This window comes from Solea solea, chromosome 1 (genome assembly GCF_958295425.1).
Source record: "Solea solea chromosome 1, fSolSol10.1, whole genome shotgun sequence".
NCBI lineage: Eukaryota > Metazoa > Chordata > Actinopteri > Pleuronectiformes > Soleidae > Solea > Solea solea.
The window spans coordinates 35,789,982-35,807,546 of record NC_081134.1 but is presented as its reverse complement, the minus strand read 5'-3'; the positions used below and the strand labels follow the sequence as shown (position 1 = coordinate 35,807,546).

General features: G+C 38.0%; 2 protein-coding genes across 5 annotated transcripts in view; both read right to left on the bottom strand.

Moving 5' to 3' along the window:
- Positions 1-421: 421 nt before the first annotated feature.
- Positions 422-3,421, bottom strand: otulina (OTU deubiquitinase with linear linkage specificity a). The gene is made up of 3 exons (XM_058636320.1): positions 3,189-3,421; positions 2,157-2,278; positions 422-1,624 (listed from the first exon to the last, which is right to left on the bottom strand). Exons 1-3 carry the CDS (start codon positions 3,303-3,305, stop codon positions 1,201-1,203), a joined length of 663 nt encoding a protein of 220 aa, XP_058492303.1. The 5' UTR covers positions 3,306-3,421; the 3' UTR covers positions 422-1,200.
- A 9,985-nt stretch (positions 3,422-13,406) lies between these two features.
- pou6f2 (POU class 6 homeobox 2) overlaps positions 13,407-17,565 on the bottom strand; it is an 84,832-nt gene continuing 80,673 nt past the window's right edge. For 3 of the 4 annotated variants that reach the window (XM_058639604.1, XM_058639617.1, XM_058639609.1), the window contains one exon: positions 13,407-15,929. In XM_058639604.1, coding sequence (XP_058495587.1) covers positions 15,422-15,929 — 508 coding nt within the window. In that variant the 3' untranslated portion in view covers positions 13,407-15,421. The remainder of the gene's footprint in view (positions 15,930-17,565) is intronic. The other variant, XM_058639625.1, reaches the window with a different exon arrangement.

Sequence of the window (17,565 nt, the reverse complement as noted above, 5' to 3'; positions counted from 1 at the left end):
CAAACGCTCTCCTCCTCCACAAGGTTAACAATTGGTTTAAAATCTTATAATTTCTTCCTTGCAATAAATCATCATTTTGATTCTGCTGGTTTATTGGAGGTTCCCCACAACAGTTGAAAGAAAATTGGGTACTAACTCCTTGCATTGCCCTCGAGCTCTAACCCGTTCAGAACCGCTTGCGGCCCTAGTATTAGTTTGTTTTTCTTATTTTATTATTATTAATGTCATGTGCTGACAGTTTACAATATATTATATAACTCTATACACACTGAAAACATTCTTTAAAAGTATGCATATATACATTTATAAAATATTATACAAATGTATTAGACAACCACCCAATGTAAGGTTTATGCCCTAGTTGCCCGAAATTTAATTATCAAAATAATTTTAATAATTGTCACACGTGAGAAAATTCAGCAAATCCATTTTTATTTTCTTTCTGAAAAATACCAAAATGAAAAATCATATTTTACTATTTTACATAATAGAATATATATATACACAATATAAATCATTTTGTACATAAGTACAGTGTGTAAAGGTCCAGAGTGTAATATTTATGCGCTTTTCCATTATGCAGTTCTAGCACGGCTAGGCTCCGGTTTTTTTGCATTACCATTAGGGATGGTACCTGGTACCGTTGCTTTTTTTAGTACCAAGGTTCCGAGCAAGCTGAGCCGATCATAAAAATGGGACGTCAACAGACTGCCAGCCACTGATTGGTCAGACAGTGTCGTCACTGGAAGAGTCATGAGCATGACATCCGACACAAGAATCAAACTGAACAACGTCGAACTGTAGATCAGTTAACAAGTCGAGCCGAGTTGTGCTAGAACTAAATGGATAAGCGCATTAGAAGTGTATAGTGGTAAAAATTGAATACACCACCCATAAGTACATTTGTATAATGGCTTTAAATCAAAATAGTTTTTGTAGCCTTATGATGTCAACAGGCCCATAGTTTTTGTAGGCTTACTCCACATGTGACGAAGAAAGACATCCTTTGTGGTATGCTAAGGTGACCATAGTTCCATGACGTGCTTAGGAACGGGAGGAGTCCTTTTTTTGAGACCATTGCGGTCAATTATTCTTACACACTGAACCCTTTAAAAAGTCAACACTGTTTTGATTCACTCTTCATGTGTCTGTTCAAGTATAATCCTTTCTTAGTGTGATTTTGGTCCCTGACATCAGTCATTATAACTTCTCAAGCTCCTGTATATGACTGATAAGCTCCTGTGGCAGTTCCAGCTCTGCTACTACATCCACGCAACGCTGCACGAGGAGGTGTAGACCTTCATCTGAGCAGAAAGAGTGGTCAGTCGTCCCTGAACAGAGTTTTTGTGGCTGGCAACAATCATCCAGTTCCATATTTTCTCCTCTCTTACAGCAGTCCGTCTCTTCACAGCTCTCCCCACTACAGCCACGATCTACCTGCTTCACTTCCAGATCCTCCATGATTTCTGAGACGTCACTCACACTGGGAGGAGGATTCTCCATAGCCTTCCTGATGCCTTCTGTGATTTTATCTTCATGCTGTGAAACCTGCTGCAGGAGGTCAGTCACAGAGGCTGGGACAGGGTTTTCTGGATGCTGGATCTGGCACCAGCACCATATAGCACTGCAAAGAGACAAAGAGGCAACAGTGTTAGATACAATGGCACAGGGAAGGGACTGGGCCTGGAGTGACTCAACAGAGACTCGTGATGTTTCTGTGTAAATGGACAAAAACATGGCAAAATGGAACAACAACAAACAAATCACACTACGTATTTCTTTAAAAACCTGATTATAAAACACCTCCAGCAACACACCTAAATTTTACTAAGAGGATGGTTGTCATTTAAATATGAAAAATAGAATATAAATGACATGATATACTGATGTTTTTCCCCTATTTTTGTACCACGGACTCAGTCTTGTCTTTTTACTAGTGTTTTTTGAGAGTTGCAACACTACATTCTTCAGATTAATAAACATACACCAAGATTGCCTATTTATTTACCTAATTTGTCATTTGCCAAGCAAAAGTACCAAACATTGGCTGCGTCCAGCTTCTCAAATAAAAAAATGTGCTGCTATTATTGTATTATTAAAATCTATTATGATTGAACTGAATACATTTCATGTGTTAGACCATATGATAAGGTTACCTCACGATGCCTTTGAGACGGCCCACAGAAACAGTCTGAGCAGCTCCTTCCTTGTAACCCTGGTTGAAACCAAGTTGAAGTGCAAGCTCTTCACCAGCATCAGCTCCATCTACATAACCATCCTGTCCATTGCACAATAAGATAGAATAAAAAAATAAAGGTATTAAATAGTAAGCATGCAGGTAACACAAATACATCAGAAACTTTCTAATATGAAGTAATATAAATAGCATATCTGTATGTGAACAAAGCAATCACTGCCTGTGAAGCTATTTTCTGACTGTCACCCCAGACTCACCACCATGTGAAGAAGTGATATTTTCATCATTTTGTGGCTGGTTTAGTTACAGTCCTGCTCCCTCTCCCTTTCTGTCTCTACCAGCCGCCACAGCAGCTTAACAACTTATTCAAAAGACCACTAATGGACCATGATTATCACACAGGCAAAATATACTTAGTGTCCAGGTTATTGCCATTTTGTATGGTTTTATTGTCCAAAAATCAAGCAACAATCCATGTCCTCCTCTCTCGCTGTGGTGCATTCTGGTCCCTTACCAGTCATCCTTCTAACTTATGTGAGGCCAAAACCAATCATGTAAAATAACAACATCTCACACATGCTATGAAAAACAACAACCAGCAATTCAATTAACAAAAGTATGCATAAAGAAAGTACTGAATAGGTTTTAAAAAATCAAGATGTTCACTTGTCATTGGAGAACAAACACAGTCCGGAATCATAGGAATTCTTGTGCAGGGCTACCAGAGTCAGTAAACCAATAGGTAGAAATAAGAACTATGCTATTTACGAACAAACCAACCATTAATACCAAAAACAAACTAATATCTAATACAGAAACCTTTCCTGCCACACTCAGATTTACAGACTGAACACTGATCTCTGTCAAAGGTATTTCCTCACAGGATTATGAGAATGAAGAGACAGACAGATTAGGATTGCGTATTATAGAGTAGTAGTATTATTATTATTAGTAGTGAGTAAACAGACATGTGGAGCGACATTAGCTTCACCTTCAGCCTCCTCTTCATGTTGGTGGTCCACTCTCTACGCTGCACTGTGAGCTCGTCCGCATTCTCGTCAAACACGTCCTCACTACTGTGTGATTTAACCGATTTAAGCCACGACATCGTCACCTTCTAACAAAAATAAAACAAATATAAAACGTTTATAAAGATAAGAGACTGCTGTTGTTATTCCTGAGGCAGCTGGAGCGAGCACCAAACCAACTCACGTTTACGACCTGATGTACTGACGTCATCAACCAGCGCCATTTCCTTTTCTTTTAAAAAAAAAAGAAAAAAGGTGCATATCACCATCTACTGGTTCGGAGTGTGTACCGCTCAGACGCACAACAAACTGGCAATACTATCTAACTCTTTCTGTAAACATCTATTTTTAAATACATGTCTACAAATATTTCCTTATTTATTTATTTTAAATGTTTCTAATGTACATTTGAATCTCAGGTCATGTGACCCAGCCACGTCAATGCAGTGTAGAATTATGTCTAGAATTCCAAGGTATGAGAAACACCTCTTTATTCACTATTTCATTGGTTCCCCCAATTTTATCTTAATATTTTTTTTTCTTTTGCAACAGCTTCCAGGTCATGTGACCGAGTTTATTTGGTTATATTTTCAGTAAAACTCAGCTCACATCCAATTCCACGAGTAAACAAATAATACCTTTGGTATACATATATATTGCAAAGTGTAATATCTAAGTCAGCAAGTGTGCTCACATTTAACAACCACTATTTTGTTATTTAGTTATTTAGTAATGATATTTGTTATCCAGAAGGGGGCGCCAAAGTTTCATAGTAAAATTTACAAGGGTCCATAAAAGGTTCACTGCAAGACACAAACTATCTATCTATCTATCTATCTATCTATCTATCTATCTATCTATCTATCTATCTGTCTGTCTGTCTGTCTGTCTGTCTGTCTGTCTATCTATCTATCTATCTATCTATCTATCTATCTATCTATCTGTCTGTCTGTCTGTCTGTCTGTCTATCTATCTATCTATCTATCTATCTATCTATCTATCTATCTATCTATCTCCAGAATTTTTGACAGTTGTGGTAGTATTGAGTATCTATCTATCTATCTATCTATCTATCTATCTATCTATCTATCTATCTATCTATCTATCTATCTATCTATCTGTCTGTCTGTCTGTCTGTCTGTCTGTCTGTATCTATCTATCTATCTATCTATCTATCTATCTGAGAAAAACGTTTTGAACATAATCATATTCAGACAAGAAATAAAAAATGTTCCAAACATGAAAAGCTAATGCAAAACAAGTTAAATGTCTCACAGAAAAATAAACAAACAGAATTCAGAAAGTCTCTTGTAGTTTTTCTTTTTTGAACATTCACACAAATATGAAGAGCCTGAACGCTGTGGCTGCTCACATCAATGTCCAGTGATAAAGTTTTAAAAAGAGAAGAAAAAGAAAATGTCATCCATGATGACAAACACATTATCCACTCATCAATAAGGCATCTCACTCTCCTTTTCTCTCTGTAGAGTAAACAGTGGGAGGTGGTGGAGGTGGTGGAGGTGGTGGTGGGTGTTCTTCTTGTTTTATTTTCAGATTTTCTCATTCCTCATGCCATGAAAGCACAAGAGAGAGGGAGAGAGAGAGCGGATGGCGAGCAAATGCATTTCACCTTGGTGGAATGCATTTGCAGCAGCTGGACAACAATGGCCTTGAGAATACTCAGAGAGAGGCCACGGTGGAGTTGTCTCTGTTCTGGAAATGGAGTCTGCTTCGGAGGCCTCGTTCGTTGGCAGCCACACCTTCAGTCCCCTTCGCTCAAAGAGTCAAAAAACAAACAGCTGGGGCAATCACCTGACACATTTCCATCCAATTTCCACTGCAGAATGTGTTCATTTTCAGGCTAATGGCATGTCATTTTGCTGGAGCCTTTGGTCAAGAATTAATCCTGGAATCAAAACAGATTTTCCGGGGAGCAATCTTCCATCAAGTATTGATTTTTTTACACTCACGGAGCCTGTACTCCCTAATTTAACCTGACAGCCAGCAGCACAATGGACTGGGAGCACCTTGGCATCTCACAGAGGGAGCTCTCCTCCTCCTCCTTCTCTCCAAGAAGTGAAAGACAGATTGGGAAGGAGGGGGAGAAAAAAAGGACTCCCAGATGGATAAAACAAAGAGCACTGCTTACAGAAAACACAGAGATAAAGCTTCCGTCTCTCTGTTTTACCTCTAATTATGTTTTCCAGTATAGTGTGACTTGGGCAGGTGAGGCTGAGAGGGAAAAGGAGAGTGTTCTGAGGCCATCAGCTATCATTATGGGCCTGTTGACATCTCCCTGTCTTTGAGTGATTCTCATCTGTGATTTCCCCTGGCCATTTTCCACACATGCACGGTGAGGGGTTTCATCATGGCCCCTATAAAAAAAGGCTCAAAGTGTCTGTACAGGTCCTCACTAATAAGAAAGCCAAGATGTGTCCAACCATGTCACTCCTCTGCCATCCATATCTGCTCTCTTGATGCCTTCAGATATGCAATCATTCTCTTTTCTCGCCGTTCCACCCCTTCTTTCTCTGCATCTCTCCGCATGTGCCATAAGTAGACCACACTGTTGTGTAGAGGTCAGCGCAATGAGAGGATGATGGAGGGCAGGGACGGCTATTTTCCTCTGACTCTTAAAGCTGTGATGACCCGTGCATGAGAGAGAGAGAGAGAGAGAGAGAGAGAGAGAGAGAGAGAGGCTCTGTGTACAAACTACCTGATGACAAGAGGGGAAACCATTTCACTTTCCATCTCATAATCCGTCATTTCAGGCTGTGTACCGTGACTATATCACAGCACGTCTCACTTGATTTACAACATAATAAACATTATCCTAAAGAGTTCATTGTTGCAAGTCTTCACCAATAGATGTCAATGTCGATTTTAAATAAATTATGTTCCCATTTTGAGGAAAATAGATGGTAAAATATGCCACATATGAGTGGACACCAGCGTGAGTGACAGCTGGTGTCATATAATAGGAGCCTGGTTGAAAGTGACACCGTTCTGGACTTGAGGTTTTTATCTGTAACGTCATAAAACACCTCGTCAGCACTGACTTTGCCTTTGAGAACATGAACACTGAAAACATGGCTGCATGCAACGGAACAAATGAAATGTACAGCAGCTTAAGTCTATGATACTTAAAGAGTGTGTTTGCTGCTTGTCTTTGCTGTCAGACACTTTTTTTTTGTCTGGAAAGGGAAGTTTGTGTCACACCGTAAACCGCTGAGAGAAAATCATGCAATTTTACATCATGGCAACGCAGGAGGTGTTAATCCACTGCTGCCTCCATTTATCACTTCAAATATCAATTTGTTACTCCGGTGTTTGAATCCTTTGTTCCTTTGTTTACTTAAATGACACAAATGACTAAACAGGGCAGCAGTAGAGGAGGAGCTCCTGTGTCCCTGTGAGTCATTTTCTCTATGGGACCTCGGTGAGAGAGTGAGCAGTTTACAAACTTCATTTTCCCATTTGGAAAACACTGTCTCATGGTGATTCTTAAGATCCTGTCGACATAAGCACTCTCACTTACTCATCTTCTACCATTTTATCCTACACGTGAGGGTCACGGGGGTCACTGGTGCCAATTCCAGCTGATTATAGGGTGAAAGGCAAGGTACAAACTGGACAGGTTGCCAGTCCATCACAGGGACACATAAACACATAGAGTGCTCAATTTGCCTAATTCCCAAAATGTGCATGTTTTTGGAGCCCCGCACACACAGGGAGAACATGCAGACTCCCTGCAGAAAGGCCCTGGTTCCGACCAGGTCACAAAGCCCGGGTCTTCTTGCTGCTTTTACTGCTAATGTCAACACCCCAAACATTATTGAAATCCACACTCACACTGTGTTTGTGCGAGGTTGGTTGAAAGCGGAACGAGAGCGTTTTACACTCTCACCCCTGTGGTCGTGCAAACAGAGACATCACAGGTCAACAGCCAGGCTGCTGTAAAGTTAAATGGACTACAGGCTGATGGAAGTCAGACAGGTGTCTCTGTAAAGACCCGGGCTATTAACTCATCTACCTGAAAATACCTCACACTGTGTCATTGCTAATAACGCTGGAAAAAGAGAGAGGGAGGGGATGGGGGGCTGGGGGGGACGAAGACCACACCGGGAAAAGCAAAAGGGATCATATGCATGGCTGACCTCGATTGCATGTGAGGATTTGGTAATTGCACCTCAAGAGGCATCTGGGTGTGCAGAGCGCTTCACAGTCGCTGTACCAACATCTCAACCTTGAGGAGGAAGTGAAAACAAGACGGCGGAGGAGCGGAGGGTGAGGGATACACAGACAGTTCATTTACCCAGAACATCAGCCCCACCGCGCACCGGCGCATTGTCTGAACGATAAGGAAAGTGAATGCTTCATGCCTGATTGAAAACAAAGGCAGCAATTTCAAACCATCTGCATCCAACACATGCACTCTCTCCCTCCACCTCTCCGTTTCTGTGTCCTCACTGATATTGAAACATAATCCATTTGGAGCGCAGACATGTCATAATATTTCTATGCGGCCTCACTCTCCTCAGTGCGGGACTATTTCAGGCGGCTGCAGGTCGAAAACGGGAGAATGTTTTATTTCTACAAGTCAGACAGCTTGGCGGGGGGGAGGCTAAAGGAGAGTTTACTGCGATTCTGTTTAGGGAGAAAAGACACACGGGGGGACACAAAGAGGAGGACTCTGCTGCACAAAGACCCCAGCTGCTCCTGGAAGAACCATTCAGAGATCAAACCTGGTCTTTACTGTGTGATTGTCTCTACTCGAAAACACCATAAAGGATTGGATGTGAGCCCTCAAACGAGTGTACGCCGCTCTGATATATCTGCTCTGAACTCTGAAACAAACACGCAGTGCGTCTTTGGACAGAGCTTCTCGCTGTGATTCTGTCTTATCCGTTTGTGAGTCCGCTGTAAAGCCACAGAAAGGGTCTCACTTGTGTTTAGTGTCCAGCGTTATGTACATTTTTATTTCATTAAATGCCCGTTTAAGCCTGTATTACATGTGAAAGTAACTGCATATACTGTAAATAATGAACGTATAGTGCTTGTTTGAGGAAAGTGAAGCCAATGTGGAAGTGCTCACACCCCGTATTCTCTTGAATGACCACCAGAGGGAGAATCACCACTGCTTTATCCTCCACATGAGGGTCACAGGGGTCACCTAAACAACATTTAGGACCTTTTGCAGCATAAACACTGACGCTGTCAGGACCAGTAGTCCTCATGGAGACCAAAACCATGGTCCCTCTTTTGGAGCTGGTAAAATTTTGACCTAAGATTTGAAATGTGGCTCGGTTAAGGTTAGGGTTGTGGATTAACTGGTTAAGGTTAAGGATAGGGTTGAGGTTAAAAAAAACATACAAACCTATCTTTGTGAGGACATTTTGTTCCCACAACTTTAAACAGGATTTTTTGGGGTTAAAACCTGGTTTTAGGGTTAGTGTTAGAATTGGATTTAGGTTAGGGTAAGGGTAAAGGTTAAGGCTAGGAACTGTGCTGTGGTAATTAAGGTTAAAGTAAGGTACTAGGGAATGCATTATGTGTGTGTGTGTGTGTGTGTGTGTGTGTGTGTGTGTGACCTGGTATTGCGTATGTTGTGGGGACCTAAGTCACATTATGGGGACTAGTCTTCCTTATGGGGACAAAAATCAAGTCCCCACAATACATTTTAAGGTGAAGACATGTTTTGAAGTTAGGATGAGGTCAGGGTTAGATTAAGGTTAGGATCAGGGTTAAGATTAGGATTAAGTTTGATGTTATTCTGGTTAAGGTTAGAGTAAATCTCCAGGAAATGAATGTAAGTCAATGCAATGTCCTCTGAAGGCATGGAAACCAGTGTGTGTTTGTGTGTGTGTGTTAGAGAGAGAATAGAAAGCAAACTTTTATCAGAAACAGAAAACAAACAGTTTTAGAAAACAGATATGGGTCAGAGTCTGTTTCTGCACAATTACACTTTTAATGGCAGAAGACAGCAGATGGAAAAACAAAAGAACATGAAAAGACGCCACCTCAGCCATCATCGCTCAAAAAATACATCCAGGCTTTTTAAATGAAGGGGGAAGAAGAGAAGGAGCTGAAAGGAAGACGAAAAAGCATCTCCAACATCAGTTCTCAGTCTAATGTTAATAATTTATGTTGTCTCTGCTTTTTATTATTATTATTTATTTATTTACTACTTTCTTTTCAACAGCCCGCTCCCGTTTCTTTTTTTCTTCTTTTTTTTTCAAAGGCACATCACGGAGCAGGGAAGCTGCGTCAAAACTTTTGAGTTTAGTTTCAAAAGGCTTTCTCCGCGCTTTATTTATATATTTCTCCGTCTTCTTTACACTTGTCTCGTTGTTATTTGGGCGAAGGCAAACACATGAAGCTTTGATGGGAAGCAAACCTGACACGTATTCTTCTCCACTGACCCCCGAGGAAATCTGAATAAACACCAACGCATTGTACGTACGTGCGGCTCTTCTTCTTCTTCTCTCGCATTACAACGCGTCAAATAACCTCGCTCATCTGTCGACCAACCAGAGGTCATGGGGGTCAAATAAGTGTGTGTCACCCGGAACACGGAGGTTTGGGATTGAACTTGCACTCAGGTGTGACTTTGTGGAAGATTTATTTTAGATTTTATTTGATGCTCTCGATTTAAAAAAAGTTTATGTGGAAGCTTGAAAAGATAAAAAGAGAAGTCAGTCGTGCTTTTTTTGTGCATCGCTCAGACTTTTGACCCACACGTCCGCCTTTACCTTAGATCACACACACACACACACACACACTGACTTCAGAGGACATTGCAATAACTTACATGGAGACTTACTCTAACCATAATTACTACTAACCTAATCCTGACCCTAACCCTAATCTGACCCTGACCTCATCCTAAATTCAAAACATGTCCTCACCTTAAAATGTAATCATTTGCGTTAAGGGGACTTGATTTTTGTCTCCATAATGTGACCGTGTAAGCAGACTTAGGTCCCCATAACATAAGGAATACCAGACACACACACATACACACACACTTATGTGTTAGTTTTTATAGTTTAGCGAGAACCAAGATTATTATTGTTAATAAAAACGAAATAACGAAAACTGAAATTGAAAAAACCTTTTCCTTCACTGAAATATAAAAATAAAACCTAGTTAAAAAAAACCTGATAAATCACTGAAAATGTGTTTGGTTTTCTTTCTGTCTTTGTAAATTCATTTCTTATATAATCCTTTTGGGTTCATATAAAGTGCATTTATTTTTCTCAGCTGGCAAATACTCCATATTGCAAAAAACTAACACTAAAACTAATTAAAACTAAGCATTTACATAAAATAAAAACTAATAAAAATGAGCAAACTTGCTCTAAAAATGAATGAAGATGAACTCATTTTAAAAACAAAAAGTCAAAACTCAATAAAAACTCAAACTAATGAAAAACCAAAACTATTATAACCTTGGTGAGGACACATAGACATAATGAATTTCCTAGCCACTTACCTTAACCATCACAGAGAAGTGCCTAAAACCTAACCCTAAACCATAACCCCGAAAAAGCCCTTAAAGTTGTGTGGCCCATCAAATGTTCCCACTAGGTCAAATGTCCCCACAAAGATACCGTTTTTTTGGACCTCACAAAAAGTTGAAGCGGTAAAAACATCGTGCTCGCCCCCTGCTGGCTGTCTGCAGTACATTCTCATGAATACACGTTAAATAAAATGTTCTTTATGGATGTTTTTTTTTAGGCACTAATCACCTGTTTCAAGGTTATTTCAAGTATTTTGTTTAATAAGTTTCAAATCACTGCACACAGGAGTGGTTGATGCACTTCTTTGTGCAGTTTATATATGGGTTCACTTAATTTATTCATGTGGAATAATAAACCAGCTACTAATAGTTAATCGCAGATGATGTCATTCATTTATGTAATAATAGTTATAGTTTAACTATACTATAGTTATAGTTTAACCAGCAACATTTCATTACCTTATTTGACCTTTGACCTTATTTAAGAAACTGATTACCAACGGTAAAATAAAATAAAGCAGTGGTTTCAAACAATGGACTAAATATTTAAATAAATGTTTTGAACATCACTAACATCTTCTAGTTTATTTTATTTTCTTAACATACTGTATAAACCTCAATTATTTTATTACAGTTATTGCTTTGGATTTTATCTTAGGGACATTTCTAGCTTAATGTTGTGTGTAAAATATAGGTGAAAACAATGCCATTTGGCTGATATTGAAGCTAAAATAATTATACTTGATTTTTTTATTGATTATGAGTTGATTTTATGTTCACTGCTAAAGAATGAGCCTTTGATATTCACATCGTGTTTTCACAGTCGCTCACAAATGACAAATTTCACTGTACCTGTAAAAAAAACACATAAAACGACGACACAAACCTCATCAAACTTAATTATTTATTACTAATTATGGTACAAATCAATGTGACAGACTTCACGCATCCCCCCCACCTTTTTTTTTTTAACGTTTTTTATTTAAGAAATACACAAAGTGCTGCTTTAAATGACCAAACAGATATTGCTCTATATATTAAGTACAGTTTTCAGTCGATAAAAAAAGGAAAAAAAAAATAAAGAAGAGAAAACCAACCTCTGCAGACTCTTCAGCTTTGGTTTCAAGTTCTTCAGCGATCAAAACAAAAAAAAAGTCAAAGCAGTCAAATGTCCAGAAAAGTCCTCGAATAAATAAGTAAATAAATAAATGAATGAATAAAGAAGTGACAAAGAAAACCGTTTTAATCTGGGTTAAGAGCAACACTGTGGTAATCTCCTTCTCCTCTAACGTGGATCTACACATGTGGACGAGAGAAGAAAAACAACAACGATGACGACAACGGGGAAAGAAAAACATGTGGTTTCACAAAAACAATCATGTGTCCCATAATAATAATAATAATAATAGTAAATAAAACACAAGCCCGGCTCTGTGTCTCTCCGTGTTGGAGGTGGACGACATAGTGCAGGTGTTTTTTTTGTCTTCCTCACCTGCTGCAATCTGAGGTAAATCCTGGACTGTACATTTATACTCATCAATTATTATTTTTCATCTCAGATTTTATTTTTTTTTTAAAAGATTGTCAATTCCGTGAATCTACTTCTCTGTACAATGTGCATAACGATAGAGCTTTGGTCCAGCATTGAAAAGTTGAGCAAAGGCGTTAAAGTAACTTCTTCCATTTGCTTTTTCTTTCTTTGTTTTTGGTTTTGGTTACAGCTTAAATGTCATAAACTGATCCTCTGCTGCTTCCTCAGACATGACGTCACTCTCGTGCCAAGACGACCCTCTTAAAAAATAAAACAAATAAAAGTAACATACGTTGATGTAAATGTATTTTCTTACATGACAACAGTGCACACGGGCGTGACATGAACACACACATGATTTTGAAATCAGTTAAATAACATTTCAAGTTCACTTGTTCTGAAATGTGACATTTATTCCCTTTTTTCCCCCTTTCTCCCCTTTTCTTATGGGGTTTTTGCAAAAGCCAAATATTTATAGTGACAGTTTGGGAGGTTTTTGTCTGAATTAGTGACATTTGTAGCAACCAATAATGTAATATATCTATTGTTTTCACTGTAATAAAAGCCAATAATATAATATTTCTTTAGTTTTTAATGTGATAAAAGCAATAATGTAATTTTTTTCCAGTTTGTAATGTAATTAAAGCCAATAATGTAATATTTCTTTAGTTTTCACTGTAATAAAAGCCAATAATGCAATATTTTTTTTGTATTTTAATGTAATAAAAGTCGATAGTGTACATTTTTTCAGTTTTAAATGTAATTAAAACCAACAATGTAATATTTCTTTAGTTTTCACTGTAATTAAAGCCAATAATGTAATATTTTTTAGCATTTTAATGTAATAAAAATCAATAATGTAATATGTCTTTAGTTGTTATTGTAATAAAAGCCAATAATGTAATATTTCTATAGTTTTCACTGTAATAAAAGCAAATAATGTAGTATTTCTTTAGGTTTTACTGTAATAAAGGCCAATAATGTATCTTTTTAATGGACTAAAAGTCAATAATGTAACATTTTTTAATATTTAATGAAATAAAAATGTAATATTATATAAGATATTACAATATTGGCTGAGTGTGTGTGTGTTCATATTTTAGCTACAGAAGCATTAGTACATTATTGTATATTATTATAATATTATTGTCTTCAGTTATTAGTGATTCCCTTTGAACAATACCAACAATATAATAATTTATAACATTATTGGACATTACATTATTATTTTAATCACATTGATGCATGAAATTACCCAATTCCTGAATGATTGTGAGTGCAAGTCATTAAATCATTGGCTGCTGCAACATTTTTAAACCACATGGAAATAAATTAATCTAAACCCAAAACACATTTTAAAAAAAAGAATCACAAATACATGAGATCTTTTACGAGAAATCTGGTGAAGTAAACACTTTACTGTGGCAGAAATCAGTTCATACGTGAGAAAACACAGCTTCATTGAAGACACTGATTGTAGAGTTTCACTTAACTTAACTGTAAGCAACAAGGAATAGAAAGAAAAATAGAAAGGTTTAAAAATATTCAAGGTTATAAAAGCAGCTGAACTGGAGTGAGATCAGTCGTTTGGCTTCAACCACACGTTTAACTTCCTTTTAGGGCACAATTAAAGGGTGTTTCTGTGTAAATACATGTGTCATTTTCAGTGATATTAGCAAAATGTCATTTATCTTAAGGGCTATGTAACATTTATTTGAGTCAAGGCTGTACATTTGATTAAAAGAAACCCCTTTTTCCTTAAAAACAAAAGCAGACATTGACATAACAGTTTTTTTTGTTGTTGAACTTGATTTAAATATTAAAACAATTACAAAAAAAGGGAAGAGAAAGTGGTGAGAAGGAATAAATAAAAAGGTAAAAATCTTCCTCAGTCCTTGAGCTTGAATGTTTACATGTGTTCTTTGGCTATCAGGCTTTGGCAACAGAATACAGACACAGGAGCTCCAAAAAGAAAAAGAAAAACTGACACTGAAACTTTCCCCTCATCATCACAAGACAATTCTCCGTTTCTCTCTCCCTCCGATCGCACGAGAGCGTCAATAAATAACCTGTAAAAGTTGTACAAAGTTACACCGTGACTGAAAATATTTGCAGATGAAACACAAATCGGAGGCAAACAACATTATAATGCCATCATTTAACAACAAAGGTAATTACTATTATTATTATTATTATCATTTTTATCCCCCCCCCAAAAAAAAGAACCTTCAGTGTGGTGACAGCAGTTTTCTCGTTTCTTTTTTTTTGTTGTTGTTTTAGATATTTACATACAAACAATGAAGAAAAAAGTAAGCGAGACAAAGATAAAATGTTTTACTCGACCTCACACATATAGCTTAGATTTGCCAGTACAAATGTAAAAATTTAGAGCACATTTACATTACAAAATTATTCTTAGTACTCAGATGCAACAGACTTTGGTAAATAGTGTTTTGATTTGGTATGATCTCTTTACTAAATCCCTCCGCGTAGGAACCAAAAATTTGGGCGAAGTCTGGTCCGTGTGAGACCAGAATCTAAAACTCTTTGAAACAGCACATCATTTTTTTTTTTTATTATTATTATTATTATTGTTGTTATTTTTTTTATACATAATTCTCACATATTAATCTCTTTTTTCCTGTTTTTGGTTTTTGCCTTGCAAGGTCATTTACACCAGTGTTTCCCAAACTTTCTTTTTACGGGGGACCCACTTTTTTTAAAGACGGCAAACAACTGTGACCCAAAATCTCAAATAAGTGCATAATTACAGCCTGAATATCACTGTGAGTTGGTAACAGAATCATTTCCAAGGAATGTTTTTTTTAAAAATGTATACACATTAATCTAAACTAAAAAAAAAGGTTGGGGGCAAATTTGTTGTCGTTGAGGGCCACAAAAACATCTCCCGTGACGCGCCTGTGGGTCCCGACCCAGTGTTTGGGAATCACTGATTTACACAACTGTGGTAATCACACTGACAACATACAAGTTTTTCATTTGCACACTCGTGACTGTCCGTCGACATGTCCGTTTCGCTTCTCATGCCAAGATAAGTTCGTCCACTTTCCGTCGTTTCTCGCGGCCGCCACTTCTCCACACTTTTTTTTGTTGTCGTTGTAAATGTCGTCCAGAGAGCTCGTTCATTTCGGGAGCTCCTCTAGAGAATCGGTGAGAGGGTCCAGTGGCGTGGCCACGCCGAGCTCGGGCTGTTTCAAGCGCTTTATCGTGTTTTTCAACGCTTGCCTCTTGTTGCAGAACCAGACGCGCACCACCTCGCGGTCGTAGTTCAGTTTCTCGGCTATTTCCGTCATTTCCTGTCCGGACGGGTGCGTGTTCTTCTCAAAGTGGCTGTTGAGGATCTCCAGCGCCTGCGGGGTGAAAGAGGTCCTCCGCTTGCGCTTTTTTGAAGGCTCGCTGCCGATAAACTCAGTCAGGTTCTGCATGCCGGATCGGTGGCGGGCCTCAGCCTCGGCCATCCAGCGCTCCAGAACGGGCTTAATCTTCTGGGCGCTTTTAGGGGTGATGTCCAACTTCTCAAACCTGGCAGGATATAAAAGGCCAGGGTTCAGTTTTCCTGTCAGACTGTTACCTATAGTGTTCTCTTGGGCTTCCTGTGGTAGGAAAAAGTGGCTTCTCAGGATGGTGTGTCTGGGGAGAATTGAGAAAAAAGAATCTTACTTAGGCGCCCTGCCAGAACAGAGGGATAAGCTGCCTGCGTTTTCTTTTTTTTTACTCTCCTCAACCAGAATGCCACTGGGACTGAGACTAGCATCCAAGTTCTCCACTGAGTTTGGACCTGGAAACACCTCAGCTGCAGCAGCTGGAGGCGTCACTTGCCAGTGTGTGTGTTAATTTTCTGGAGGAGGTTGTGGTTCTCTGTCCCAAATTGGCAATAGTGGAGGAAGGAGATGTTGCCAACAACTAAAATCAGCTCCATCTAAACCAGTAACATCACTGTTTTTTAACTGTCATTCAAAGTGAAATCAACAGAAAAACAAAAACAGGAATTTCTTGCCCTCAGGTCATATATTAAAAATAATCCACTAATGCATGCAGTTACATATGGCACCATCATTTATTTACAAAGGAAATACCTTGAATTATTAACCAAAATGTACATTTAATACATTTTTAACACATTTTCACACCAAAACCCCGCAAAGTTCCTGCAACTCTATGTTTTTGCACGACACATCATTTTTCTGGTACTTTTGGGAGTCACAGTAAGAATAAAAACATAAAGCTTTTGTGTTTCTTCTTGTTGGCGGCTCAGTGACTCTGCCTGTAAAAAAAACCCCCACTTGTTTTCTACAAAAATCCTCAATACTAATTCTTTTTTGCATGTAGAACCAAAAGAAGTCGATTAATTAACCTTTTAAACAACTAACATGTTGACTTTTGTCTGAACTGATTACATGTATGTTTTTATTCACTGGTTGTGTTTTGTGTGTTCAAGATTTACTTATATGTTTCTTTTTTAATGATCTGACATCATGACAACCACAGCGTACAAAGTGCAAGTGAACTACAAAGTGAATTATTAAAGAAGTTGCTCAGCATGATTCTTTACAGCAGCATCTTAATTAATCCTTGAAAAGTGTATGCTCGCAATTACATTTAAAGGGAATTTAAAGTGTGAAGAAATTATTTCTTCTGACTTTGTCGTCCCACAGGAGAAAGTCTTATGAACCATTTTACCATTATTATGGATTAAAACTGTTGTAAATTGCTAATAAATTAGGTTTTAAATCTTAAATCTAAATATTGTGAACTTTATATCATTCCCTATCAAAAAACACACTTTTATTTTGAAATTCTGTTAAAAAAATGTCACAAATATTGTGATGACGACATCATGATGGAAAATCTCGAGTAAAATTTTCTTTGGGGACAAAAAAAAACCTCTGCGACCCATCTGTGGGCCCCACCCCAGTGTTTGGGAACCACCGTTCTAACATTATATATTATTGTGTGAAGAGGAGATTTCCTTTACTCATGTTTTGTGTGTTAAGTCATAATTAGGGAGATTTTAAGGACATTTATGATAGCAGATTGTTAAGATAAGAGGTTTTTCCAGGCCTGATTAAATCACTAAGTTAAGTGACTTTGAAGAATATGTGTGAGTGTGTGAGTTAATCTCAGTTAATAGGAATTAAAGAACTGGAGGCAGATCCCCGAAGACGTCACGGTTTTAAGTTTAATTAATTTGTAATTTGTTTTGTTTATGTCTCAATGGGACTTCATTTTTCCTGATTTAATTAAGGATAAATCATATTTAATTGTA

Bases quoted from the DNA above. Each gene is read 5' to 3' on its own strand.
- otulina (XM_058636320.1), bottom strand. From the start codon at position 3,305: ATGTCGTGGCTTAAATCGGTTAAATCACACAGTAGTGAGGACGTGTTT. The intron at 2,279-3,188 runs GTGAAGCTAATG...TGCAATGGACAG, and splicing joins ACATGAAGAGGAGGCTGAAG to GATGGTTATGTAGATGGAGC. The intron at 1,625-2,156 runs GTAACCTTATCA...GTCTCTTTGCAG, and splicing joins CGTCTCAAAGGCATCGTGAG to TGCTATATGGTGCTGGTGCC.